The 27629-nt window shown below is 37.6% G+C and overlaps 1 protein-coding gene and 1 long non-coding RNA gene across 3 annotated transcripts in view; both read left to right on the top strand.

The window, feature by feature from the left end:
• Positions 1-27629, top strand: part of PRMT3 (protein arginine methyltransferase 3) — a 137911-nt gene that overhangs the window by 83783 nt on the left and 26499 nt on the right. For both annotated transcript variants that reach the window (XM_040255664.1, XM_040255665.1), the window contains 2 exons: positions 436-623; positions 2562-2648. In XM_040255664.1, the coding sequence (XP_040111598.1) occupies positions 436-623; positions 2562-2648 (275 nt within the window). The remainder of the gene's footprint in view (positions 1-435; positions 624-2561; positions 2649-27629) is intronic.
• On the top strand, positions 22415-26382 carry LOC120874310. The gene is made up of 2 exons (XR_005723632.1): positions 22415-22650; positions 26115-26382. It is a non-coding gene; the product is annotated as an uncharacterized LOC120874310 (long non-coding RNA).

The raw sequence follows: 27629 nt of genomic DNA, 5'->3' as shown, positions 1-27629 counted from the left end.
TAAATTAGTAACTTATTAGCACGTATTTAGTGCTCCTAAATATTTACCTTTTATAATAAATAAGAGAGTGTAATATGAACTGGTCTCCTGTACAACTATAAAATTCTGTCCCATAATTTTCTTTACATGTCACATAATATCTTTAGAAATGACTTGTCTTTACACGTTTCAGAGGAACATATAAGGTAAAATGTAGTACCTTTTTACAGTCAGCATGTTTAATATTAATAAATTCAAGATTGTGTCACCCTTTTAAAATAATTTGAATAGGAGCTCATCATTGAAATCCTTATTTTAATCTTCCTACCCTCCATTGCTAGTAATCAATTGCTAGTAATCTCTATTTTGGATTTGGTATTTCTGTTTAGCCTTAATGATTGCATTTTGTTATAAAGGGAGAAAATACTAAATTGTTGGGTGTTTTATTTGTTACAGTCTACCCTGATATTTGCACTGTCAGCCTTGTGGCAGTAAGTGATATGAATAAGCATGCTGATAGAATCGCTTTTTGGGATGACGTCTATGGCTTCAGCATGTCCTGCATGAAGAAAGCAGTCCTTCCGGAGGCTGTGGTGGATATTTTAGATCCAAAGACACTTATTTCAGACGCCTGTAGTATTAAGGTGGGTACTGTACTAATTTTCTTTAACAGTGTGGCTTTTTCTTATTTTTCATTTATGAGGTTAGTATTTCAAATTAATGAATTGATTTTAAGTATGGGTCTTCAAAACTAATCATTCTTCATTTTAATTAAAGCAACTTGATGTCATAATATTTACCAGTTGACTGTGCCATCCGTTTGGAATCATTTCTCTTTATGTAGTAAAGTTTCTTACACTGAAAGCTTGAATCATTGACTTAGTAAAGGCAGAAAGTCCTGTTGTATTGTCATTTCTGCTTCACCACCACCTCCTGCCCTTAGTTCTAAGCTTCTTATTTACAGCCAGGTTATTCATTCATGTATATTTCACACAGTTTAACTTCTCATTCAGATTTCTTCCAGCCTATTCAGATTAAGTAATTATAGTGACTATGTCCATGAGACTAAAACCCTGCTATTTTAATTTTATATTCTTCACCATGTTAATCTCTAGTTTTATTGACAATTTGCTATGTCGAATTTGTATAGGTTGAGTAATTTTGCAGTTAGTGATAGTACTGTTGGTTTTGGTGAAAGACTCCTTAATTTATCTGTTTCAATTGTATAATTAAATATAGTTTGTTTAGTGTTAAATTCAGAACACTGTCTCTTTTTAGTCACACTGTTACTTTCATAGTATCAATAATTATTCTTGGCACAAAGTATTCAACAGATAATCAGTAAAAGTTCATTAATTTTCTTAAGTGGATCAAGTCTTAATATGTAAAGTTTCTCAACAAGAAAACAAGCTGATTAAATTTGCATTCAGCTTTTAAGAAAAAATATAGCATGGTTAATGACTATAGGACTGTTCAGTGCCCTAGTACACTGAGTGTAAAGGATTTATTTGGATTCTTCCACTCAGGGAAGGATGTATGGTTATAGCCAATTCAATCTTAAGACGGAACAGAAAGAGAAGGGTCCCATGTTGTGGTTCTCATTTCTCTCTCAAGTTATTTCTTGGCTTAATTCCCAAAAATGCTATGGGTAAATAAAATAGTTGAAATAGAAAATTTAGGACTGATAAACAAAGGTGTTTAAAAAGTATACATAGCCTTTCTCTTTTTGTTTAGGTAAATGTTGCCTGTTCTGTATTCCCCAATTCTGTTATACATAAAAGGCAACCACAATGTAGCTTCTTTAAAATTTTCTCACTGTTTAAAATAGAATAATGCCTCAAGTAGTCGTGTGAATTGTGTTCACTGTGTTATAACCTATTCATGGTCAGCCAAATGCCAATGAGAGCCTTCACAGCACAGCATCCTTTGGTCACATTGCTGTACCCAAGTCCATCTACTCTCCATAGTGAAATGGAGAAGGCTTTGAACTAGGACAGAACAGGAAAATAAGGATATTTGGCCATTTTTTTCCCTGAAGTGAATCTTCATAGTTGATTTTGTTCATTGGTTGGAATTGTTATGGTTGTTCTTAATATCTAACAAACTTCAAAGGCACTTACAAAAATTAATTCTAAAACACCTTGTTCTTTTAAATAGCATATGTTTTCAAGTTGACATTTGCTACAATAAAGATTTACTTACCACACATAATTTATTGTGAATGTGTACCAGTGGTGGTTTACAAAATGATTTTAGTTGGAACACAGGAAAACACTTTTTATTTGAGAGTATTTTAATCTACCTTAGAAAAAACTTTAGCACAACAGAGCCATGATTTGATATATATTATTCATATAACCAGTCTAAGTAAAAAATACTAATTTGATTTAAAGAAGATGTAATTAAATATTAGTGTTAGTAGCCCTTAAGTTTAGAAATAATCACCAAAGTAGAGTGTGGGTGATTAAAGTTTGCAAAGCATTGGTTTATAGTAATTTTTTTGCATAAAAAGAAATATTTATGTGTTTCTGATTTTGTTTTTACTATTTTTCCTTCCCTCTACTGTTTTTTTTAATGGGTAGCATATAGATTGTCATACGACATCTGTCTCAGATTTGGAATTTTCTTCAGATTTTACCCTAAAAATCACAGAGACATCATTGTGCACGGTAAGCTGTTTCATTCTACTTTCACAAATCTCTTTAGTAGTGTGGTTGATTGGCAGGCTAATGAATTAATTACCAGGTTTGTGATAAATGAAAAAGACTATTGCCTTTGACAGTCTATGGAATCTGTCTGTTGAATAGATCTGTTTTAATAAGTCAGTAGATGTCACAAAGTTGAGAAGAGAAAGTATTAGGAAACCATGTTTACATAGTGATATTTCTTTATAAACTCTTCACTGTTACTTATCATATAATTAATGGAGAGCACTCAACTTTATCTTCATAGATAAAAGTGAAATGTCCTGCTCCTCTCACTGACTCTTAACACTCAATTTAGATGGAAATAAGATGATTATTTGGTATAATATTTTATATTCCTGTGAGAAAAATAATGAAGAAACTGATGGTGTACCTGTCTTGAAAGATTCAGCCTGCTTTAATAGAAAAAAGTAGGTGCTTTAGAAAAGTTAGACAAATCTAGATTCACATTTGGTTCTGCCACTCCATAGTTTGTTACTTTGTTCAGCTTACCTGAAGTACTGCAGACTAATTAACTGCTTTAAGAAAAATGGTTATTCTTTCTGTGTTGAAGACTAGTTATATAGATTAGTGAGATATAATATGTGAAAACACCTACAATGTAGCCAGAAATGTTATTACTAAAATATATTACTTTTTCTTAAATAATTTCTAAATGTGTATTAACACTAAGTTTACAGTATATACCTTTACCAGGAGACTTAGAATGTTAACAAAATGTGGACCTTTCCTTACCAATGTATAAATTTACATAGGTATTATAGGTATATTTTTTTCATTTTAAAATTTAATTACATGGTTTAAAAAATACTAATTATATCTTGAAAGTGAAAATTTTTATTGAAAACTGTATCATCAGAAACTGTGAAACAGATTATGGTCATGTAAACTTTGACTCTTCAACCTGATTCTTTTAAATAATTTGTTCAGATCAACGTACAAAAGATTATATGATTTCTTTAAGAGTTTTTTCAGTTCATTTTGAGCAAATAATTATTTTATATCCAAAATGTTTTAGCTATTTTTTTTGATGTTATGAGAAAGTCTTTTCATCAAAGTTGGTTTTATAGTTTTAAAAAATATCTAAATCCCAGACTTATGATTGTTAAACACCCATTATATTCATGTATTTAATTGGTGAAAAGCAAAATTTCATTTTTCCCGTTTGTTTATCCCAGACTTTCTAATTCTGCTTTTTATTAATAGAAACTGAAGTTATTTGGTCAGTTGAAATTACAGACTCCAGCCTTTAACTCCTAGATTTTGTGTTTTGATATTCATAATCCTTGAGTGTTAAAAATGACCTTGTTTTTTAAAAAATTATTTTATTGAAGTGTGGTTGATCTACAAATGTGTTAATTTCTGCTGTACAGCAGAGTGATTCAGTTATACATCTATATACATTGTTTTTCATATTCTTTTTCTTTATGGTTTATTATACGATGTTGAATATAGTTCCCTGTGGTATACAGTAGGACCTTGTTGTTTATCCATTCTGTATATAATACTTTGCATCTGCTAATCCCAACCACCCACTCCATCCTCCCCACTACACCAAACCACAGTCTGTTCTCTGTATCCACAGGTCTGTTTCTGTTTTGTAGGTAATTTCATTTGTGTCATATTTTAGATTCCACATACAGTTGATGTCATATGATATTTGTCCTCTGACTTATTTCAGTTAGTATGACAATCTCTAGGTCCATCCTTGTTGCTGCAAATGGCATTATCTCATTCTTTTTCTGTGGCTAAGGAGTATTCCATTGTGTATATCTGTACCTCATCTGTTTTATCCATTCATCTGTCGACATTTAGGTTGCTTTCATGTTTTGGTTACTATGAATAGTGCTGTTATGAACATAGGGGTACGTGTATCTTTTTGAGTTATAATTTTTTCTAGATATGTGCCTAGGGGTGGGAGTGCTGAATCATATGGTAGCTCTATTTTTAGTTTTTTTAGCAACCTCCGTACGGCTTTCCATAGTAGCTATACCAATGTACGTTCCCACCAATAATGTAGGAGGATTCCCTTTTCTCCACACCCTCTCCAGCATTTGTTATTTGTAGATTTTTAATGGTGACCATTCTGACCAGTGTGAGCTGGTACCTTGTTATAGTTTTGATTTGAAAAGTGAAAGTTAGTCATTCAGTCGTGTCCGACTCTTTGTGACCCCATGGACTGTAGCCCACCAGGCTCCTCTGTCCATGGAATTCTCCAGGCAAGAATTCTGGAGTGGGTTGCCATTTCCTTCTCCAGGGGATCTTCCCAACCCAGGGATCAAACCCAGGGCACCTGCATTGCAGGCAGACTCTTTACCGACTGAAATTTGATTTACATTCCTCTAATAATTAGTGATATTGAGCATCTTTTCATGTGCCTGTCAGTCATCTGTATGTCTTCTTTGGAGAAATTTAGGTCCTTATTTAGGTCGTTTATTTAGGTCTTCTGCCCATTTTTTGATTGAGTTGGTTTTTTTGTTACTGAGTTGCATGAGCTGTTTGTATAGTTTGGATATTAGTCTCTTGGTGGTGGTGGTGGTGGTTGTCATCTTTGTAAATATTTTCTCCCAGCCTGTAGGTTGTTTTTTCTTTTGCTTATGGTTTCCTTTGCTGTGCAAAAGCTTATGTGTGATTAGGTCCCATTTGTTTATTTTTCCTTCTATTGCCTTGGGAGACTGCCCTAAGAAAACAGTGGTTCAATTTATGTGAATGTCTTGCCTACGTTCCCTTCTAGTTTTATGGGGTCATGTCTTATGTTTAAATCTTTAAGCCGTTTTGAGTTTATTTTTGAGTATGGTGTGAGGATATGTTCTAATTTCATTGATTTACACGTGACTGTCCAACTTTGCCTACACTGCTTGCTGAAGAGACTGTCTAAAAGAGACCTCTTGATTAACGGCCATTGATCTATAAAGTAATTCTTAGAAGTTACTTGTTGTATTACCACTACTATTAAATAATATTATTTCAAATCGACTTGCAATGACCTCCGCACAAATCAAAGTAGAGCAAATATGAAACTAGTGAAGACCTCAAAACTGTGTTTGTTTTTAGTTGTGCATATTTTTGAACTTTATTAGATGAGTTTATTGAGTTTCATCGAAATGTTTTTTATTTTCTGAGTATTGGTCAAGGTTCTTAGTTTCAGACAACAGAATCCAGATAAGCTTGTTTAAGCAGAAAGAATTTACTAAAGAAAATAAGAGGATTTCCAGACACAATGGCAGAGCTAAAGGATAGGCTACATTTTGAACTTTCAGAAACAACTTATAGAACCACACCACCTTAGAACTGGCCTGCTATAAAAGCTGTCTTCCCCACTGCAGGCCTTATAAGCCCCAGTACCCCTGGCCCACTCAGGTAGCCACCACTGACAGCCCCAGATGAATAACCATTTCACTACCATTCTGTTCCTGTCCTCCACCCCCAACCCGACCCATGCTGTCCAGTTCCTCCTTACAAGTCTTCATTCAACACCTCCGCATAGCTGAATGCAGATTATGTCATACCCTAGTTACAGAAAGTCTTGGAAAATACTTTTAGCCACAGAAGTGTTAGGCTGGAGAAAGTATCATAACACGTAAGCTGGGTTCCCTTGCTATCTGAAAGTAGAGTGTTCTGTGAAACTTTTTATAAGCTGAAATGGTGTATAAAGCGAAGAAATGTGTTACCTTTGAACACATCTTGCTAAAGATGCATAAGCTAAATTGATATAAAGCGTAGATGCAATTCATAACTCTCGTGACTTGATGATGAGATGCCTAGTGTGAATCCTGGGAAAGGAGTGTGGCACTCTCCAAAACAAACACTGAATGCTACTTTTGCTTTTCACCTTCTTTTGTAAAAGCAAAAATCCTCTTCAAATTTATTTCTGTTAGGGAAAACATAATAATGTAGGTCTTTTGTAAAAGGGACATGGTGTAAAGTGAACTTTTGAAAAGCAGGAGATACCTATATAGAATTATTTCTATTGTTATTTGTAATAGAGTACAAGAAAGAAGCTTTATGTTAGAAGAAATTGTATTTATCCTTTGATGATCTTAGTTTTATTTTGTAAAGAGTAAAATAGAATGAAAAAAGGGAAAAAAAACTGGTAGTCTGTTTAATCCAAAGATTGTAATGAAAATATTTACGTTGAAAAATAATGTATCAAATAGGTGTTGCTGCATTTGTCCTTGTACATTTGGAGTTCCATATCTGTGAAGAACCATTTAGAATTACATTTTTATTCCCAGCTTGCCTGAATGATTTTAATGTAAAAGTCTGGATTGAGACTGGCCCAGAGTTTGAGAGAAAGTGGCAGGAGATTGGAAGGGACGTGTATGTGTGTGATCACACTGCTAAATAACGTAGTTCTGTAACTCACCTTGAGAGGAATGTATAGTCTCAAATCATATTTATTGGCTGCGTGCCAGGTATTGAAGATAGAAATTTTAGTACTCAACATTTATGCCAACTTCTCTGATACTATGTGGTCAAATAGTCAATATAAATTATCTTTGATGATGATACTGTCTAGCAGGCATTGAACATTTGTATGTTAGGCAATGTGCTAATCACTTTAAAAGCATTATTTCGTTTAGTTTGCATAATGACTAGTTGACACGGATACTAATATTCCCATTTTATGGGTGAAGAAAAAGATAAATTATTGTAATATTTTGAGAAATACACTTATTCTTTCCTAACTCAAAGAAACTTTCATAGTGGGATCATACAGACTATTAAAGGAACATTGAGAAACGTTATGAATGAGTTCTTCCAGGTGTGAAAGACAGGAGGTTGCATGTTCTCTATTTAAAACAGGTTTGAAAATCTTATTCCCAGCCAGTAGTCTAGCAGTTGTTGAGAGGGAGAGGGAGGAGAATGTGTATGATCACAGTGTGCTCTTCGTCAGGGGTAGGACTGACAGACTCATAGGATACAATAAGCCCCATAGCCCATCCTCTTTGCAGCAAAGAAAAAGTATATCTTAGAAAAATCTTCTCTTTACCCTGTCAGAGTAAGCTTATAGTTGTTTGATTAATCATGTACATTTTGTAAAACCTTCCTTTCCTTCCAAGTATGTTACTCTAACATGAACCTGACTTGAATGAGATTTTGTGGCCTAATGCTTGTATTGCATTTTCATTGTTTGTGAATCTCAACCCTCCACCCATATCTACTCCAGTTATCTTTTGCTCTTTTGTTGTTGTCATTGTTTAGTCACTCACTTGTATCCGACTTTTGCCACCAGGCTTCCCTGTCCTTCACCATCTCCCAGAGCTTGTTCAAACTCATGTCCATTGCATCAGTGATGCCATCTAGCCTTCTCGTCCACTGTCATCCCCTTCTCCTCCTGCCTTCAATCTTTCCCAGCATCAGGGTCTTTTCCAATGAGTCGGCTCTTCACATCAGGTGGCCAAAGTACTGGGGCTTCAGCTTCAGGATCGGTCCTTCCACAGAACACCCAGGACTGATCTCCTGGGTGTTCGATCTCCTTGCAGTCCAAGGGACTCTCAAGAGCCTTCTCCAGCAGCACAGTTTGAAAGCATCAATTCTTCGGTGCTTATCCTTCTTTAGGTCCAACTCTCATATCTGTTTTAGACTAGTGCATAAACCATAACTTTGACTATATGGACCCCTGCCATCAAAGTGATATCTCTGCTTTTTAATATGCTGTCTAGGTTTGTCATACCTTTTCTTCCAGGGAGTAAGTGTCTTTTAAATTTCATGTCTGCAGTTATAGTCTGCAGTAATTTTAGAGCCCACGAAAATAAAGTCTGTCACTGTTTCCATTGTTTCCCCATCTACTTGCTATGAGGAGATGGGACCAGATGCCGTAATCTTAGTTTTTGAATGTTGTCTTAAGCCAGCTATTTCACTCTCCTTTTCACCTTCATCAAGAGGCTCTTTTGTTCCTCTTTGCTTTCTGCCATAACGGTGGTATCATGTGCATATCTGAGGCTTTTGATATTTTCCCCGGCAGTCTTGATTCCAGCTTGTGCTTCATCCAGCCTGGCATTTAGCATTTGCTCTTTGATGGAGTGCCAACTCCTTACCCTCTTCACTTAACAAGTGTCTGGAGCTACTCTGCAAGCCTGGTCTCCAAGGCTACTTTTTAGATTTTTTGCCTGGTTACTTGGGAATAATCCATTAACCAAGGTTTTAAGAGGATGAGTACCTAATTGGAATTTAGTTATTCTGTTACATAATCAGAAGAATTAATTTTTAAATTAATTAAAATATGGGAAATAAAAAGCAATGCCTGGTAAAGAGATGGAGAAAGTTACCCTGGGGAGGAAGAGGTATGGCTTTCTTAGCGAAGAGAAAGGTACCCGGTTTGAGGAGAAAGTTGCTCTGGGAGGAAAAGGTGTGCCTTTCTTAGAGTGAAGAGAATGGTACCCAGTTTTGTATTGCTAAGTACAAACCTTCAAATACATTAAACTCTTTCTTTCTTGTGCTTGAAACCTGGATGCATAGCTAAAAAATAAGATAGAGAATTTCTCTGAGTAGTTAAGCTCATTTTAAATATATGCATAACCATTTATTTATTAATGAGATTCTCAATTTGTGGCCTAATTAATACATTGGAGGAAATTGCATTTTTCGAACTAGCAAGATGCTTAGAACACCCTCTTTGCATTTAATTTTGATTGCATGTGTGCTGTAAACTGATAGTGCTTTTAGATGGCTTTCTCAAGTTTATTAGAGCCTTTAATGGAAAATATCTTTTCTTTGCAGTCTCCTCCACCAACATACACACAGACACATATCCACACCACAAAAGAAATTTGATAGCATTTCTGATTTTGCATTACCATTTTAACATTTACCATTTAACATTTTGCATTACCAGACTTTATGTTTTGGGGAACATAGCAGGGTGCAGTATTTGTATGTATTTGTATGTAAATGTTTTGAGTCTTCAGTTCAGTCACTCAGTCATGTCCGACTCTTTGCGACCCCATGGACTGCAGCACAAGACTGTATGGACCCCTGTCATCAAAGTGATGTCTCTGCATTTTAATATGCTGTCTAGGTTGGTCATAACTTTCCTTCCAAGGAGCAAGCATCTTTTAATATCCTGGCTGCAGTCACCATCTGCAGTGCTTTTGGAGCCCTAAAATATAAAGTCTGTCACTGTTTCCACTGTTTCCCCATCTATTTGCCATGAAGTGATGAGACCAGATGCCATGATCTTCGTTTTCTGAATGTTGAGTTTTAAGCCAATTTTTTCACACTCATCTTTCACTTTTATCAAGAGACTCTTTAGTTCTTCTTCACTTTCTGCCATGAGGGTGGTGTCATCTGCATATCTGAGGTTACTGATATTTCTCCCAGCAGTCTTGATTCCAGTTTGTGCTTCATCCAGCCCAGTGTTTCTCATGATGTACTCTGCATATTAGTGAAATAAATGGGGTGATGGTAGACATCCTTGACATACTCCTTTTCCTATTTGGAACCAGTCTGTTGTTCCATGCCCAGTTCTAACTGTTGCTTCTTGACCTGCATACAGATTTCTCAGGAGGCAGCTCAGTTGGTCTGGTATTCCCATCTCTTTCAGACTTCTCCACAGTGTATTGTGATCCACACAGTCAAAGGCTTTGGTATAGTCAATAAAGCAGAAATAGATGTTTTTCTGGAACTCTCTTGCTTTTTTGATGATCCAGTGGATGTTGGCAATTTGATCTCTGGTTTCTCTGCCTTTTCTAAAACTAGCTTGAACGTCTGGAAGTTCACGGTCCACGTACTATTGAAGCCTGGCTTGGAGGATTTTGAGCATTACTATGCTAGTGTGGCAGAGAAGGCAATGGCAATCCAGTCCAGTACTCTGGCCTGGAAAATTCCATGGACGGAGGAGCCCAGTAGGCTGCAGTCCATGGGGTCGCGAAGAGTCGGACACATTTGAGCGACTTCACTTTCACTTTTCACTTTCACTCACTGGAGAAGGAAATGGCAACCCACTCCAGTGTTCTTGCTTGGAGAATCCCAGGGACAGTGGAGTCTGGTGGGCTGCCATCTATGGGGTCGTACGGAGTTGGACATGACTGAAGCAACTTTGCAGCGGCCGCATGCTAGTGTGGGAGATGAGTGCAATTGTGCGATAGTTTGAGCATTCTTTGGCATTGCCTTTCTTTGGGACTAGACTGAAAACTGACCTTTTCCAGTCCTGTGGCCACTGCTGAGTTTTCCAAATTTGCTGGCATATTGAGTGCAGCACTTTCACAGCATCATCTTTCAGGATTTGAAATAGCTCAACTGGAATTCCATCACCTCCACTAGCTTTGTTTGTAGTGATGCTTCCTAAGGCCCACTTGACTTCACATTCCAAGATGTCGGCCTCTATGTTGGTGATCACACCATCATGATTATCTGGGTTGTGAAGCTCTTTTTTGTATAGTTCTGTGTATTATTCTTGCCACATCTTCTTAATATCTTCTGCTTCTGTTAGGTCCATACCATTTCTGTCCTTTATTGAGCCCATCTCTGCATGAAATATTCCCCTGGAATCTCGAATTTTCTTGAAGAGATCTCTAGACTTTCCCATTCTATTGTTTTCCTCTATTTCTTTGCATTGATTGCTGAGGGAGGCTTTCTTATCCCTCCTTGCTATTCTTTGGAACTCTGCATTCAGATGGGTATTTTCTCCTTTGCCTTTTACTTCTCTTCTATTCACAGCTATTTGTAAGGCCTCCTCAGACAACCTTTTTGCATTTCTTTTCCTTGAGGATGGTCTGGATCCCTTGCCTCCTGTACAACGTCAGGAACCTCCATCCATAGTTCTTCAGGCCCTTTGTCTATCAGATCTAATCCCTTGAATCTATTTGTCACTTCCACTGTATAATCGTAAAGGGTTTGATTTAGGTCTTGGTTGTCTGTAATGATTGAAGGATAATTTTCCAATGACTGCTGGTGACACATACACAGCAGTTTCCTGAGCACTTTTTACTGTATCATAAGGTATTATCCACAGTTAAGGTTAAATCACTTTTGCTCTTATGAGGAGGTATGCATCTTTAGTTAGCAACTGACTTCCGAGCTATCATATCAGCCTGTCTAACCTTGCAGTAAGTGAACAATGAAGTCCATTATTTTCATGGAAAGTTCAGATGAACTTTCATATGATGAAGCAAATGATTTAAGGCTATATAATTTAGAACCAGTGTGTTTTATCTTGTGAGTTTAGGTTTATTTTTTACTGCCATTTATATAATTGTGTAATATTCTCTTACTCTATATTCTGGCAGCATTTATATTGATATCTGTCTGAATAAGCTCCATAAAGATATAGAAAAGCATCCTTTTTCCTAATCCTATACATTAAATGACTTCTTATAGTTCCTTTCATATAAAAATGAGTTGTTTATACCTTAAAAATGAAAATATTTAAGCTGGTTTTATCAGATTACATGCTCAATAATGTCTTTAACATGTAAAGATTTTTTATTTAATACATCATCTCTTAAAGCAATGATTTTTATACCTTAATTTTAGCATTATGTTTCTTTTATTCTACCTCTATAAAAGCATAGACTAATAATTAATAATGTTCAGTTTGTATAAACTTTCCTTAATGTTTTTAAACCTCATTTAAAGAAGAATATTTTTCCAGCCACTTTTTTTTTTTTACTGCACTTGTTAAACATAAAACAGTGGATTAAATTTAAGAAATCAGACTTTTTAAAAATATTTGGATTTAGTAACCTTTATTTTGGATTTAATGATCTCTTATAATAAAGTCTTTATTTTGAATTTTATCAGACTGCATGAGTTCAGTGGCATTTAAGAGCTATTTGGATTTTAATGTAACTTTTAAAATCTTTATAACAATGTAAAATTTTGTATCACCAGATATTTCAGTTTGTTAAATATTAAATGCTGACCATGTGCCAGATACTTGTTTGAAATGTTTGGTCACAGATAACAACAACAAACAAAACCTCTCCTGTATCCTGAAAAGGCACTTAAGTGAGAGGAGGCAGGTACTGACTGACTACATTTTAGTGTGAATAGTGAAGATAGGAGTATAGAGGGATGAATAGGGTGGTCTGAGTTTGGGGGCTCAGATATGAGGTATTTTTCTGATGGAAAAATTATAGTTGGTGATCAGATTTTATAGCCAAGATTTCATGACAAAGAAAGATAAAAATCATTGCCCCCTCAAAAAAAAAAAAAAAATCTGTATTTTAAACAAGAAAGTCTATCCTGTTTCCAAGGATGAAAAGACTGACAGAAAAGCTGAGGTATGGTAGCCATGTAATAACTTGACTTTGGGATAATTTTTGTTCATCTAATTTTTAATTCGCTAGTCTTTTCTTTATCTGTATTCTTTCTATTGCTAAGGTCACCAATAAATATTTTCATTTTAAATATCATCTTTTTTAGTTCTAGCATTCTTATTTTGATTTTTTTTTTTTTGAGTTATATTTCATCTTTCTAACCACTTTGGTTAGTCCTTTTATCTTAATTGTTTAACATATATATAATAATTCTTTTAAGATCTATTTACTGATTCTATTCTATGAGCTGCCTGTGATTCTACTTCTGTTGCTGTTTCTTTTGACTGTGGATCAGATTTTCCTATTTCTTCTAATTTTTCATAACTTTGTATTTTATGCTAGTCATTGTGTTGCATTGGCCAAAAAGTTTGTTCTGGTGTTTTTCATAAGATAACATAGAAAAATCTGAACTAACTTTTTGACCAGCCCAAGTTAAAAGATAGTACAGACTTATCTAATATTTTCACCTAGAAAGACCTCCACTTACCTCTGTCTGGTAGCTACTCTGTGGGTCTACATTCCACTGCAGTTAATTTACTTGGTCTTGAGCATAAAATTAGACCTCTCCCTCTTTCCAACTTCATGGAAAGACCATCAAAATAGAGCTGACTTTAGGGAGGAAAACAAAATCAGGATATTTGTAAGGTTTAGGAGATGTGATTTTTGAAGGGTCTCTCATTTCAGAGCAAGGGATTAGAGGGGTGAGGAAAGGTTCTGATCTGGGTTTGGCATGGTTCATGATGCCAGTCAAAAATTGTCAATTGCCTTCTGCCTCTGCAAGGTCACTAGCCACTGCAGTCGCTGACCTTCAACACTCTATAAAAGAGTTCAGAGTGGAATGATGCCCTCCGTGCTCTGGGAAAAACAGGAATGTACAGATAGATATTTTGGTAAAATCTTATGAGACCAGTTTCTTGGCATCCCTCTTATCTAGAAAATCACTAAAATCATTGAAGGAGACATCTGTCCCTCATGGCTAGCAACAGCTTTCTCGTGACTAGCAGCAACCCTCTGCCCAAATGTGTCCTTGACTGCACGTGTCCCCCTTCACCAAAATGACATGTGTACTAACCCTCCCCACCCCATCTCTTCAAAGCACTTCCTCAGAGCTGTCTTAAGATGCTGTCTCCTGGGCTTTAGTCCTCGTTTTGCCTCAAATAATATAACTCACAATTCTCACATTGTGCTTTTTTTTTTGGTTGACCATAGACATAGTAATGGTTGGGTTTCAGCTTGAGTTTTGAAGAGTTAACAATGTAGTTGAACCTTCTGTTTGAGAAGAGGCTATTTTACTCTCAGGGTTAGTTGGAAACAGGGTTATTGTTCATATATATGGATTTTCTTGAGGTACCTGAAACAAACTGCCTACAAGAGAGCTGAATAGCAAGACCAGGCTAATGGTGCAGGTGAACCATGTGGTTGCAGATGATTTTGGCTTTGAGATCTAAACACCACAAGAAAACCTCTCTCTTCCTACTTTCTAGTATAAGCACCAGCTTCATCAACTTACTTAGCTTGAAGAGAGGACTAGCCAAGCCTTTGAGAATTTTCCAGAATCCAGTGCACCATGCTACCCCAGACTTGGCCATTAAAAGTTGGCTGGTTTTTCCTTGTCCTAGCAAGGTTCCTGTGCCGTGACATTTTTGCTTCTTTGCCCCTGCATTGAATAGATGCTCGCAGGTGAAAGCAACTGTTTGCTTGACTAGGAAGTGCTAATCCCTCTTCAGTTCAGTTCAGTTGCTCAGTCGTGTCCAACTCTTTGTGACCCCATGAATCACAGCACGCCAGGCCTCCTTGTCCATCACCAACTCCCAGAGTTCACTCAAACCCATGTCCATCGAGGCAGTGATGCCATCCAGCCATCTCATCCTCTGTCGTCCCCTTTTCCTCCTGCCCCCAATCCCTCCCAGCATCAGAGTCTTTTCCAATGAGTCAACTCTTCTCATGAGGTGGCCAAAGTATTGGAGTTTCAGCTTTAGCATCATTCCTTCCAAAGAACATCCAGGGATGATTTCCTTTAGAATGGACTGGTTGGATCTCCTTGTAGTCCAAGGGACTCTCAAGAGTCTTCTTCAACATCACAGTTCAAAAGCATCAGTTCTTCAGCTCTCAGCTTTCTTCACAGTCCAACTCTCACATCCATACATGACCACTGGAAAAACCATAGCCTTGACTAGATGGACCTTTGTTGGCAAAGTAATATCTCTGCTTTTCAATATGTTATCTAGGTTGGTCATAACTTTCCTTCTAAAGACTAAGTGTCTTTTAATTTCATGGCTTGTATCCAAAGCTCTTTGATGGTTGAAAAATATAGTTGTTCCATTTACTCAGTGTTTTGTTGTAGTAGCTATATCAGAATGAGAAGAAGGTCTTTTGCACACTAGAAAAAGAAGTCCCTGATAGCTTTGTTTGAAAAACCCTGTGTTTTTGAAGATAAATCTTTAAAAATCTGGAAGGTAAATCTGGGTCTGCTTATTTAACTTTTTTTTTTTAAGTTAGGAAAAGTAAATGAAAAAATTTTTTTTAAAGTTAGGGTATTTCGGATTTTAAGTTAGAGTAAATAAAAATTTTTTTTTAAAGTTAAGGTATTTAGGATTTTAAGTTAGGAAAAGTAGAATTTTATGAAAATAAAAGTTAACTGAAACTGAATTATGTGTTACCTCTCAGTTCTTTTTTTTTCTATTTTAAAAAAGTATGATATACTTGATAAACAGTAGAAACGTATTTAAGAGGCACTGATACTTAGAACAGGTCTTGAGCTACAGTTTTGTAAGGCTAATACAGATGTTATTAAAAGAAGCTTTAAAATGTTTGCCATTCAAACTTTCATGGTTCTCAAGGAGTACTCATGGTACTCCTTGTTTTCATTTTATGTTTTAATTAAGCTTTAAATTTTTCTAATGGCTTAATAAGAAACATCAAAATGAGCCCATTTCTTTGCAGTTGTATTCTTTAAGTCTTCTTTTAAAGCTCTTGAAAAACTCCTGACAGTTGAAGCCTACTAATTTTAAACTCATTCCTTGGTATTGAATCCGTTCTTAGTACTTTTGGGTGTAAATTGACCTAATTTTGACCCAGCAGAGCTAATCAGCTAAAGAGACTAATTATTAAAACACATCTGCACTGCTTCAAAATAGTAAGATTTGTCTTGAACTTGCATCATAGATTTTAATGGGACATCTGCTATATATTTTAACAGGCTTCATTAAGTAAGTTTTATGTCTTAGAGGGAGAGCATTTCTAATTATGAGATTCCACCTCTACAGTCAGTTTTAGGTTTCTGCTTTAATGAATGACCATACAATCTAGAGCCTGGTCCTGAACTTCCTGCTTTTTCTGTGAACCTTTGGAGTTAGGCTTAGATGTTGTTGAGAATACTTAAATCTATTTCCATGAACTGGTTTTTGAGTAGTAGGATGTATTAAGAGCTAGAAGGTATTGGGAATATAGTAATAAGCCAGAACAAGCAGCTCTTCTCTTCATGAGGCATTAACGGGGGAGATAGAGGTTAAAGTTCACTTTGTGGATATTAGATAATACCAAGGAATTATTGAGAATTTAGTTATGTGTGATAAAGGTATTGTAGTTATGTTAGAAAATGTTCATATTTTTTAGAGATGTACACAGGTAAGGGAGAAATGACGTGTCAGGCATTTATTTGCTTCAAGATAGTTGAGCAAAAAAGGGGAAAGCAGAGGGAGAATATATGAAGCAAATGTGCCAAATATTGGTCACTGTTGCATATAGGTGATAGGTGCTCAGGTTCTAACAATCGTGTATATGTTTGCAGTTTTTTCACAGTCCTATCTTTTTAAAGAATCATACTAACAACAGTATTCTAAGAAACACGTAAGAGTGATGAGGCAAAGTTGCTATCCTGCATCGTTTCTGCAAAACACAGCTCTCTGCTGTAGCTACCAAGGCTTAACACATGCTTGCACCGTGCTTCACGTTTTCACACTTAGAGATGTGTTCATGTGTTCACCAAAAAGACCTGTACAGGAATTCTATTGCAGCATTGTTTCTGGATACCTAGACTAGGAGTAAGCCAGACATTCATCAGTAGTAGAATAGATAAATGGTGCAGTATATTTATGAAGTAATATACATCAGTGGGGAGAAAAATGTGATCTTGACTGTACACTATGAAATGGATGAATTTCATGAATAGAACATTCATGAAAAATGGGAGGAGAAAGCCAAATACAGAAAAGCTTTTGTCTTTAAATTTTCATAAAAAGCTAAATTAATATAGTGATACCCACTCCAGTGTTCTTGCCTGGAGAATCCCAGGGACGGGGGAGCCTGGTGGGCTGCCGTCTCTGGGGTCACACAGAGTCAGACACGACTGAGGCGACTTAGCAGCAGCAGCAGTATAGTGATAAACATCAGAATAATGGTTACATTTTGTGGGAGGACTTAATGATTCAGTTCAGTTCAGTCACTCAGTCGTGTCCGACTCTTTGTGACCCCATGAATCGCAGCACATCAGGCTTCCCTGTCTATCACCAATTCCTGTAGCTTGCTCAGACTCATGTCTGTCGAGTCAGTGATGCCATCCAACCATCTCATCCTCTGTCGTCCCCTTCTCCGCCTGCTATTGATCTTTACCAGCAGCAGGGTCTTTTCCAATGAGTCCATTCTTTGCATCAGGTGGCCAAAGTGTTGGAGCTTCAGCTTCAGCATCAGTCCTTTGAATGAATATTCACGATTGATTTCCTTTAGGATTGACTCATTTGATCTTGCAGTCCAAGGGACTCCCAAGAGTTTTCTCCAGTGCCACAATTCAAAAGCATCAATTCTTCAGCGCTCAGCTTTCTTTATGGTACAACTCTCACATCTGTACATGACTACTGGAAAAACCATAGCTTTGACTAGATGGACCTTTGTTGGCAAAGTAATATCTCTGCTTTTAGTAGGCTTTCTGTGTTTGTCATAGCTTTTCTTCCAAGGAACGAGTATCTTTTAATTGCATGGCTGCAGTCACTGTCTGCAGTGATTTTGGTATCCAAGAAAATAAAGTCTGTCACTGTTTCCATTCTTTCCCCACCTATTTGCCATGAAGTGATAGGTCTGGATGCCATGATTACTTGTTTTTTGAATATTGAATTTTAAGCCAGCTTTTTACTCTCTTCTTTCATTTTCATCAAAAGGCATTTAGTTCCTCTTCAATTTCTGCCATAAGGGTGGTGTCATCTGCATATCTGAGCTTATTGATATTTTTCCCAGCAATCTTGATTCTAGCTTGTGCTTTATCCAGCCTGGCTTTTCACATGATATACTCTGCATATAAGTTAAATAAACAGGGTGACAGTAAACAGCCTTGATGTACTCCTTTCCCAGTTTGGAACCAGTCTGTTGTTCCCATGTCTAGTTCTAACTGTTGCTTCTTGACCTGCATACAGATTTCTCAGGAGGCAGGTCAGGTGGTCTGGTATTCCCATCTCTTTAAGAATTTTCCAGAGTTTGTTGTGATCCACACAAAGTCTTTGGCATAGTCAGTAAAGCAGAAGTAGATATTTTTCTGGAATTCTCTTATTTTTTCTATGATCCAGATGTTTGCAATTTGTTCCTTAGTTCCTCTGCCTTTTCTAAATCCAGCTTGAACATCCTGAAGTTTTTGGTTCATATACTGTTGAAGCCTGGCTTGGAGGATTTTGAGCATTACTCTGCTAGCGTGTGAAATGAGTGCAATTGTGTGGTAGTTTGAACATTCTTTGGCATTGCCTTTCTTTGGGATTGGACTGAAAACTGACCTTTACCAGTCCTGTGGCCACTGCTGAGTTTTCCAAATTTGTTGGCATATTGAGTGCAGCACTTTTAACAGCATCATCTTTTAGGATTTGAAATAACTTAATCATTGGAAGGGGAATAATAGAGGCCCTGCATCTTGATCTGGGTAACAGCTGAATGTCTTTACTTGTAAAGACTCACTGTGAAGTTCACTGGGCTCTATCAGTGATTTCCTCACTTTTAGATATGTGTTGTATATTTTATTCTTATATTCTTCAGTAAAATACTTTTTTAAAATAAATGATTCTTCAGTTCAGCCGCTCAGTCGTGTCCAACTCTCTGCGACCCCATGAATCGTAGCACGCCAGGCCTCCCTGTCCATCACCAACTCCCGGAGTTGACTCAAACTCACGTCCATTGAGTTGGTTACGTTGAGCTAAAAGAAACATCTCTAGTTTTGCATGTATATAATATTTCGGTTAAAAAGTTTATAAAGAACAAACTACAAAAGGGCCCTCTTTGGTCAGAAACGTGGTGATTAAATGGAGCTCAGAAAAGCCCAGTGTGGCTGGAAGACGTAGACTACTGTTGAAGAAAAGTGGTAAGCTGTCCAGGTCATTTAGCACCTGTGCTGTTTACGCTTTTCCTTAAATCAGTGGGAAATAATGGAGGTTTTTGTTAATGTGACCTGAAGGGCACATTGGAAAGATCATGGATGGAATATGAAGAACAATTAGGAGACTAGAGTATATATATGGATGTGAGAGTTGGACTATAAAGAAAACTGAACACCAAAGAGTTGATGCTTTTGAACTGTTGTGTTGGAGAAGACTCTTGAGAGTCCCTTGGACTTCAAGGAGTCCCAAGGAGTTCAAACTAGTCCATCCTAAAGGAAATCAGTCTTGAATATTCGTTGGAAGGACTGATGCTGAAGCTGAAGCTCCAATACTTTGGCCACCTGATGTAAAGAACGGACTCATTGGAAAAGACCCTGCTGCTGGGAAAGATTGATGGCAGGAGAAGGGGATGACGGGATGGGATGGTTGGATAGCATCACTGACGAGATGGACATGAGTTTGAGTAAGCTCTGGGAGTTGGTGATGGACAGGGAAGCCTGGCGTGCTGCAGTCTCTGGGGCTGCAAAGAGGTGGACACGACCGAGTGACTGAACTGAACTGATGGGTCCGCTGTCACAGTACCTCAAACAAGAAATAGACTTACATAAAGATAGCTTTAGTGGAGATGGAGAAAAGCGGATGTGTTTGAGAGCTACCTAGAAAGTAAAATGTCCAGACTTGAGGATGGATTAGATAGGGAGGGATGAAGGAAGGAAGTCACAATGGTGACTGCTATGGTTTCTCTCTTTTACTGTTTGAAGAATGATGATACTATTTTGTAAGACAAAGAAACCTGGAAGAAGAACAGGTTTAGAGGTAAGGATAAGAAGCTCATTTATTGGTGTGTTGAATTTGAAATGCCTCTGAGATATCCAAGTGGTGATCTCCAGTTGAAAATTAGGATACTCTTCCATGGTCGGTTCTGTCAAGTCAGACTTGTGACATATTCCATCCAGATATGATGTATGATAGTGGAAGCAAAAGCAGTCATAAAATTACACCAGTTGCTCTTGAACTAGGAGGCATTTTCTAACCTGTGGTACTTCTCAAGGTTAATAGGCTCTAGAATTTTTTTTTCTCTTTTTTCTTTTTAATAATCAAATCCAATGGAGTAGCATCATGTGCAAATAGAACTTAATCCAAATTAACTATTGAAGTAGAAGAAAAAGAGTCTGAGAGAAATAATGGTCTAATTAGTGCAGATGATACTACCCTCCATTTTACTTAATGAATATGTGCCCTAGAGTGAGCCTGAGATGGGAAACACATATGTTCTTTCTTCAGTTATGTTCAGTTTGCAAGTTTATCAGTAGTATGAATATCTTGCTGGATTGCATGTGATTCTTGTCTCTCAAAGTATTTGTAGTAGTCACCTTCATGCTCAGAGGACACATTCTAAGACATGCCTAAAATCAAGGATCATACCATACTTTTTATATACACTGTGTTTTTTCTTATATATACATAACCTGTGGTAAACTTTAATTTATAACTAGACGTCATAAGGGAGTGTTCAAACTATCTGCATCATACTCTTGCACTTCGGGGCCATTACTAAGTACAGTAAGGTTTACTCAACAATCTGATAACTGAGTTGTCTATTAAAGTGATTAATGAGTAGGTAGTGTAAACAGCAGTGATACTGTGGACAGAAGGATGATTGTCAGCCTGAGTGAAATGGAGCAAGAAAGCGTGAGGTTTTGTCGCACTACTCAGAGGGTCTTGAAATTTAAAACTTACTGTTGCTTCCTGGAAATTTTCATTCAGTACTTTCCTGGGTAGCAGATAACCAAAGAATGAAAAATTGCAGGTAAGTGGGGAGTACTGTATTTTTAATACAGCATGACACCCTGAAAGCCATCTACTTCATCTGGATTCCAACCAAAGAAATGTTGATTTTTGCCATTGCCAGGAGAACTGGTTGTCTTGAACATACTGAGGAATGGTTTATATTTCACTCTCCAGTGCAAAACCTTAAGGGATTTTCCTGAGTGATTTTGATTATCTTAAGAGTTTTCCTTATGTGACTTACCCACTATATCATATATGACTCTACTGTAATAGGATGCTTTGTCCCTTATTTGAAGGGATCCTAGTTAGTTCTCATTTTTTTATATTTGATTAAAATCCAGGTGTACCCTATGCATTGTCTACAAAATTTTGGACATTTCCACTTAATCCTCTCTTAGTTTTCAATCTTCCCAGCCACAGAGGGAAACTGGACCCCTGAGGGTTTTAACCTTTTAAAATCTAGATTTCTTAAACCCATTTTATGTTTAGTTGCCTTCTTACCTACTTCCATTCTCTCTCCTTGGAAACATATCATTAATAAAAACTTAATTTTAAAAAGTTATCTTTCACACTTCATATTAACTTTGAATCCCTTCAAATAAGAGACAAAGCATCCTATTAAAGTCTTTTCATGTTCATTGAGTAGAACAGTGGGATTATCTGCACTATTAAACCATTAGTTAACCTACGCAGACAGAGTGCAGAAGTCCACAAAATGAGGAACCCTGAAATTGAGTAAAGGATTCTAACATCAGTTCTGAAATACAATTAGAGTGGAACGTTAAAATCTTAAGCTACATTACAATCACAGTTTAATTCTAGATAGGTATAGGGTCATGCTTGAAGTCAGCCCAGGGTCAGAATAAATTTATGAGAGAAATAATCACACTCAGGCAGGACTAAAATATTGTCTTCAGCACAGCAATAAGCATAAAAATGAAATAATCAGTATTAGTGAACTCTTGATTAGAGATGTCAGGGGAGTTCTCTCCAGACTTATCTCAGAGGCTGCCAATTACATTGTTATGTTGTGATAATAAATGAGTTTGACCAGGTATTTTCCTGTCTGATTCAGGCAGTTATCCCTGGAGTAATGACCTCTAAGTAATTTTCTCAGTTCAAATTCCCTTTGACTTATGTTCTGGCAGAAACCATCATTAATATTGGCATCCAGGTCTTCAAAAAATCCTAAAACATCCAATGTTTCCAGACATATATATATATATTCATAAGGAAAGATCAGTTCTTGTGGAAAGATGAGTCAAGAATAGGAAAAATAAATTTTTGTTCTATATACCAGATGGCTCAGAACTTAATATTTACCTAAGTCAGTCTTTCTCTTTTCTAGAAGACTAGATGAGAAAAGGACCAGTCTTAAAATAGAGTTTTCTAAAAAATAAATCAAAGAGGAAGTTTAGACGATGGTAACATAGTGCTGCAGTTATAAACTTCAAACTTTAAACCCAGTGGGCCATGTTTACCAGTATGATTTTTTTTTTTTTCCGGCATGACTTTAGAAGAGGCATTTAACTTCACCTGACCTTGACAATTTTCATGTGAAAAGTGGAGATTCAGTTCAGTTCAGGTCAATCGCTCACTCGTGTCCTACTCTTTGCGACCCCATGAATCGCAGCACGCCAGGCCTCCCTGTCCATCACCATCTCCCGGAGTTCACTCAGACTCACGTCCATCGAGTCCGTGATGCCATCCAGCCGTCTCATCCTTGGTCATCCCCTTCTCTTCCTGCCCCCAATCCCTCCCAGCATCAGAGTCTTTTCCAATGAGTCAATTCTTCGCATGAGGTGGCCAAAGTACTGGAGTTTCAGCTTTAGTATCATTCCCTCCAAAGAAATCCCAGGGCTGATCTCCTTCCGAATGGACTGGTTGGATCTCCTTGCAGTCCAAGGGACTCTCAAGAGTCTTCTCCAACACCACAGTTCAAAAGCATCAATTCTTCGGCGCTCAGCCTTCTTCACAGTCCAACTCTCACATCCATACATGACCACAGGAAAAACCATAGCCTTGACTAGACGGAGCTTAGTCGGCAAAGTAATGTCTCTGCTTTTGAATATGCTATCTAGGTTGGTCATAACATTTCTTCCAAGGAGTAAGCGTCTTTTAATTTCATGGCTGCAGTCACCATGTGCAGTGATTCTGGAGCCCAAAAAAATAAAGTCTGACACTGTTTCCACTGTTTCCCCATCTATTTGCCATGAAGTGATGGGACCAGATGCCATGATCTTTGTTTTCTGAATCTTGAACTTTAGGCCGACTTTTTCACTCTCCTCTTTCACTTTCATCAAGAGGCTTTTTAGCTCCTCTTCACTTTCTGCCATAAGGGTAGTGTTATCTGCATATCTGAGGTTATTGATATTTCTCCCGGCAGTCTTGATTCCAGCTTCTGTTTCTTCCAGTCTAGCGTTTTTGCATGATGTACTCTGCATATAAGTTAAATAAGCAGGGTGACAATATACAGCTTTGACGTACTCCTTTTCCTATTTGGAACCAGTCTGTTGTTCCATGTCCAGTTCTAACTGTTGCTTCCTGACCTGCATACAAATTTCTCAAGAGGCAGGTTAGGTAGTCTGGTATTCCCATCTCTTTCAGAATTTTCCTCAGTTTATTGTGATCCACACAGTCAAAGGCTTTGGCATAGTCAATAAAGCAGAAATAGATGTTTTTCTGGAACTCTCTTGCTTTTTCCATGATCCAGCAGATGTTGGCAATTTAATCTCTGGTTCCTCTGCCTTTTCTGAAACCAGCTTGAATGTCAGGGAGTTCATGGTTCACGTATTGCTGAAGCCTGGCTTGGAGAATTTTGAGCATTACTTTATTAGTGTGTGAGATGAGTGCAGTTGTGCGGTAGTTCGAGCATTCTTTTGCATTGCCTTTCTTTGGAATTGGAATGAAAACTGACCTTTTCCAGTCCTGTGGTCACTGCTGAGTTTTCCAAACTTGCTGGCATATTGAGTGCAGCACTTTCACAGCATCATCTTTCAGGATTTGAAACAGCTCAACTGGAATTCCATCACCTCCACTAGCTTTGTTCGTAGTGATGCTTTCCAAGGCCCATTTGACTTCACATTCCAGGATGTCTGGCTCTAGATTGGTGATCACATCATCATGATTATCTGGGTCATGAAGATCTTTTTTGTACATTTCTTCCGGGTATTCTTGCCACCTCTTCTTTATATCTTCTGCTTCTGTTAGGTCCATACCATTTCTGTCCTTTATCGAGCCCATCTTTGCATGAAATGTTCCCTTGGTATCCCTAATTTTCTTGAAGAGATCTCTTCTTTCCCATTCTGTTGTTTGCCTCTATTTGCATTGATTGCTGAAGAAGGCTTTCTTATCTCTTCTTGCTATTCTCTGAAACTCTGCATTTAGATGCCTATATCTTTCCTTTTCTCCTTTGCTTTTCCCCTCTCTTCTCTTCACAGCTATTTGTAAAGCCTCCCCAGACAGCCATTTTGCTTTTTTGCATTTCTTTTCCATGGGGATGGTCTTCATCCCTGTCTCCTGCACAGTGTCACGAACTTCATTCCATAGTTCATCAGGCACTCTATCTATCAGATCTAGGCCCTTAAATCTATTTCTCATTTCCACTGTATAATCATAAGGGATTTGATTTAGGTCATACCTGAATGGTCTAGCAGTTTTCTCCACTTTCCTCAATTTAAGTCTGAATTTGGCAATAAGGAGTTCATGATCTGAGCCACAGTCAGCTCCTGGTCTTGTTTTTGTTGACTATATAGAGCTTCTCCATCTTTGGCTGCATAGAATATAATCAGTCTGATTTCTATGTTGACCATCTGGTGATGTCCATGTGTAGAGTCTTCTCTTGTGTTGTTGGAAGAGGGTGTTTGCTATGACCAGTGCGTTTTCTTGGCAAAACTCTGTTAGTCTTTGCCCTGTTTCATTGCGCATTCCAAGGCCAAATTTGGCTGTTAATCCAGGTGTTTCTTGACTTCCTACTTTTGCATTCCAGTCCCCTATAATGAAAAGGACATCTTTTTTGGGTGTTAGTTCAAAAAGTTCTTGTAGGTCTTCATAAAAGCGTTCACCTTCAGCTTCTTCAGCATTACTGGTTGGGGCATAGACTTGGATAACTGTGATATTGAATGGTTTGCCTTGGAGACGAACAGAGATCATTCTGTCGTTTTTGAGATTGCATCCAAGTACTGCATTTCGGACTCCTTTGTTGACCATGATGGCTACTCCATTTCTTCTGATGTATTCCTGCCCGCAGTAGTAGATATAATGGTCATCTGAGTTAAATTCAACCATTCCAGTCCATTGTAGTTCGCTGATTCCTAGAATGTCGACGTTCAGTCTTGCCATCTTTTGTTTGACCACTTCCAATTTGCCTTGATTCATGGACCTGACATTCCAGGTTCCTATGCAATATTTCTCTTTACAGCATTGGATCTTGCTTCTATCACCAGTCACATCCACAACTGGGTATTGTTTTTGCTTTGGCTCCATCCCTTCATTCTTTCTGTAGTTATTTCTCCTCTGATCTCCAGTAGCATATTGGGTACCTAATGACCTGGGGAGTTCCTCTTTTGGTATCCTATCATATTGCCTTTTCATACTGTTCATGGTGGCTGGCACAGGAGGGCCTAGAGGAGCTATCCCACGTTGAAGGTCAGGAACGGTGGCGGTAAGGAGATACCCCTCATCCAAGGTAAGGAGCATTGGCTGTGCTTTGCTGGAGCAGCCATGAAGAGATACCCACACATCCAAGGTAAGAGAAACCCAAGTAAGATGGTAGGTGTTGCAAGAGGGTATCAGAGAGCAGACACACTGAAACCATACTCACAGAAAACTAGTCAATCTAATCACACTAGGACCACAGCCTTGTCTAACTCAATGAAACCAAGCCATGCCTGCGGGGCAACCCAAGATGGGCGGGTCATGGTGGAGAGGTCTGACAGAACGTGGTCCAGTGGAGAAGGGAATGGCAAGCCACTTCAGTATTCTTGCCTTGAGAACCCCATGAACAGTATGAAAAGGCAATATGATAGGATAACAAAAAAGTGGAGATTATAACACCAATAATTACCTCCTGGGTGTTATTTTGAGGGTGAAATGAGGTGGTGCATAAAAGCATTTACCACTATGTCTGGCACACAGAAATGCTCATAAAATGATCTGATTAATATTTCCGTTCACTTCCCTATCTTTTTAAAGAAGGGTTTGTTTATTTATTTTTAACTTATTCGTTTGTTTATGGGGAGTGTGATTTCATAGGTTGAATTTACTTACTCCGTCAGGATTAAATAAGTGTCACTGGTTTGTCTGTCGTGCGTGCTAAGTTGCTCGAGTTATGTCCGACTCTGCAACCCATTGGACTGTTGGCCATCAGGCTTCTCTGTCTGTGGAATTCTCCAGGCAAGAATACTGGCATGGGTTGCTAGGCCCTCCTCCCAGGCCCTTCCCCACACAGGGATCGAATCCACATCTCATCATGTTTCCTGCATTGCAGGTGGGTTCTTTACCACTACTGCCACCTGGGAAGCCCTGATTTGTCTGTCAGTACCAATTTCTTTACAGCCAAAGATATGCAGTAGCTGTTCATATCCCTGAATACCTAATGTATTAGAGAAATGAGTCATTCTTTCACAATGCCACATTTATCCAACCCAGGTGCTTCTCAAAGCAAAATCACTCTTTAATGCCTACTGTTTTTCAGAGTCACAGTTTTCCCTTCTAGATCACTAAGACAGTGACATAACTATTACAGCAGACCCCTTCCTTTAACAGGTGATATGTCCTGGCTGTCCCTGAAGACTGTACCATAGCCTTAAATCTGATTTCTTTTTTCTCTTCTTCTCATCCTTTTATTCAGCATCCAACCCCATGAATATGGGATGGGCTAGTCTAACTTAGTATTCAAAGATCACAATAAAAAAAAAATCTGAATGTCTACTAACTAGATTTTTAGTTCTCACCTCAGATGTTGGATGCTTTTTAGAAGGGCTCAAATGGAAAGGTAATAGCCGTCTTTTTAGTTCACATTTCAAGAGAAAAAAAAACAGCCCTATTATTCCTGGAAATTAAAGTATATCACATCTTCTACCTGCCCCCCCTTTTTCTTTCCTGTCTGTCAGGATTTCTTTCAGTATTCCATCTCTTAGTTTATACTTCTGAGGTTTATAAAAACAAGAAGTATCTTGTAGAGCTTGATCTCCTAGCCACAAAATGAGTTTTAATTGTTTTTGATTTTAAACCTCTGTAGCAGTTAGAAAACTAATTTTTTTTGTTCTGCATTGATTTTTTAAATTCAGTTTATCTACTATTTTGTTCTTAAACTTTTAAATTTAATGTTTTCTTACCATTGATAGTATTTTCTGCCATTTGAAGAATAAGTAATGGGCCATATAGTTCTTACATCTTTTATGGAATATTGGAAAGCAGCATGAAAGGTGGAATAATAATGAAACAGTAACCATTGACATTGAGCTGTGAGAAACTGATGACGTGAGGAAGCAAGAGATAGAAAGCTCAAGAAGCAACGGCTGCAAGAGTTCTTAAATGGC

Source organism: Oryx dammah, unplaced genomic scaffold, assembly GCF_014754425.2.
Source record: "Oryx dammah isolate SB20612 unplaced genomic scaffold, SCBI_Odam_1.1 HiC_scaffold_15, whole genome shotgun sequence".
Classification (NCBI taxonomy): domain Eukaryota; kingdom Metazoa; phylum Chordata; class Mammalia; order Artiodactyla; family Bovidae; genus Oryx; species Oryx dammah.
Note: the sequence above shows the minus strand (reverse complement) of the source record. Positions and strands in the feature narration are given on the sequence as shown.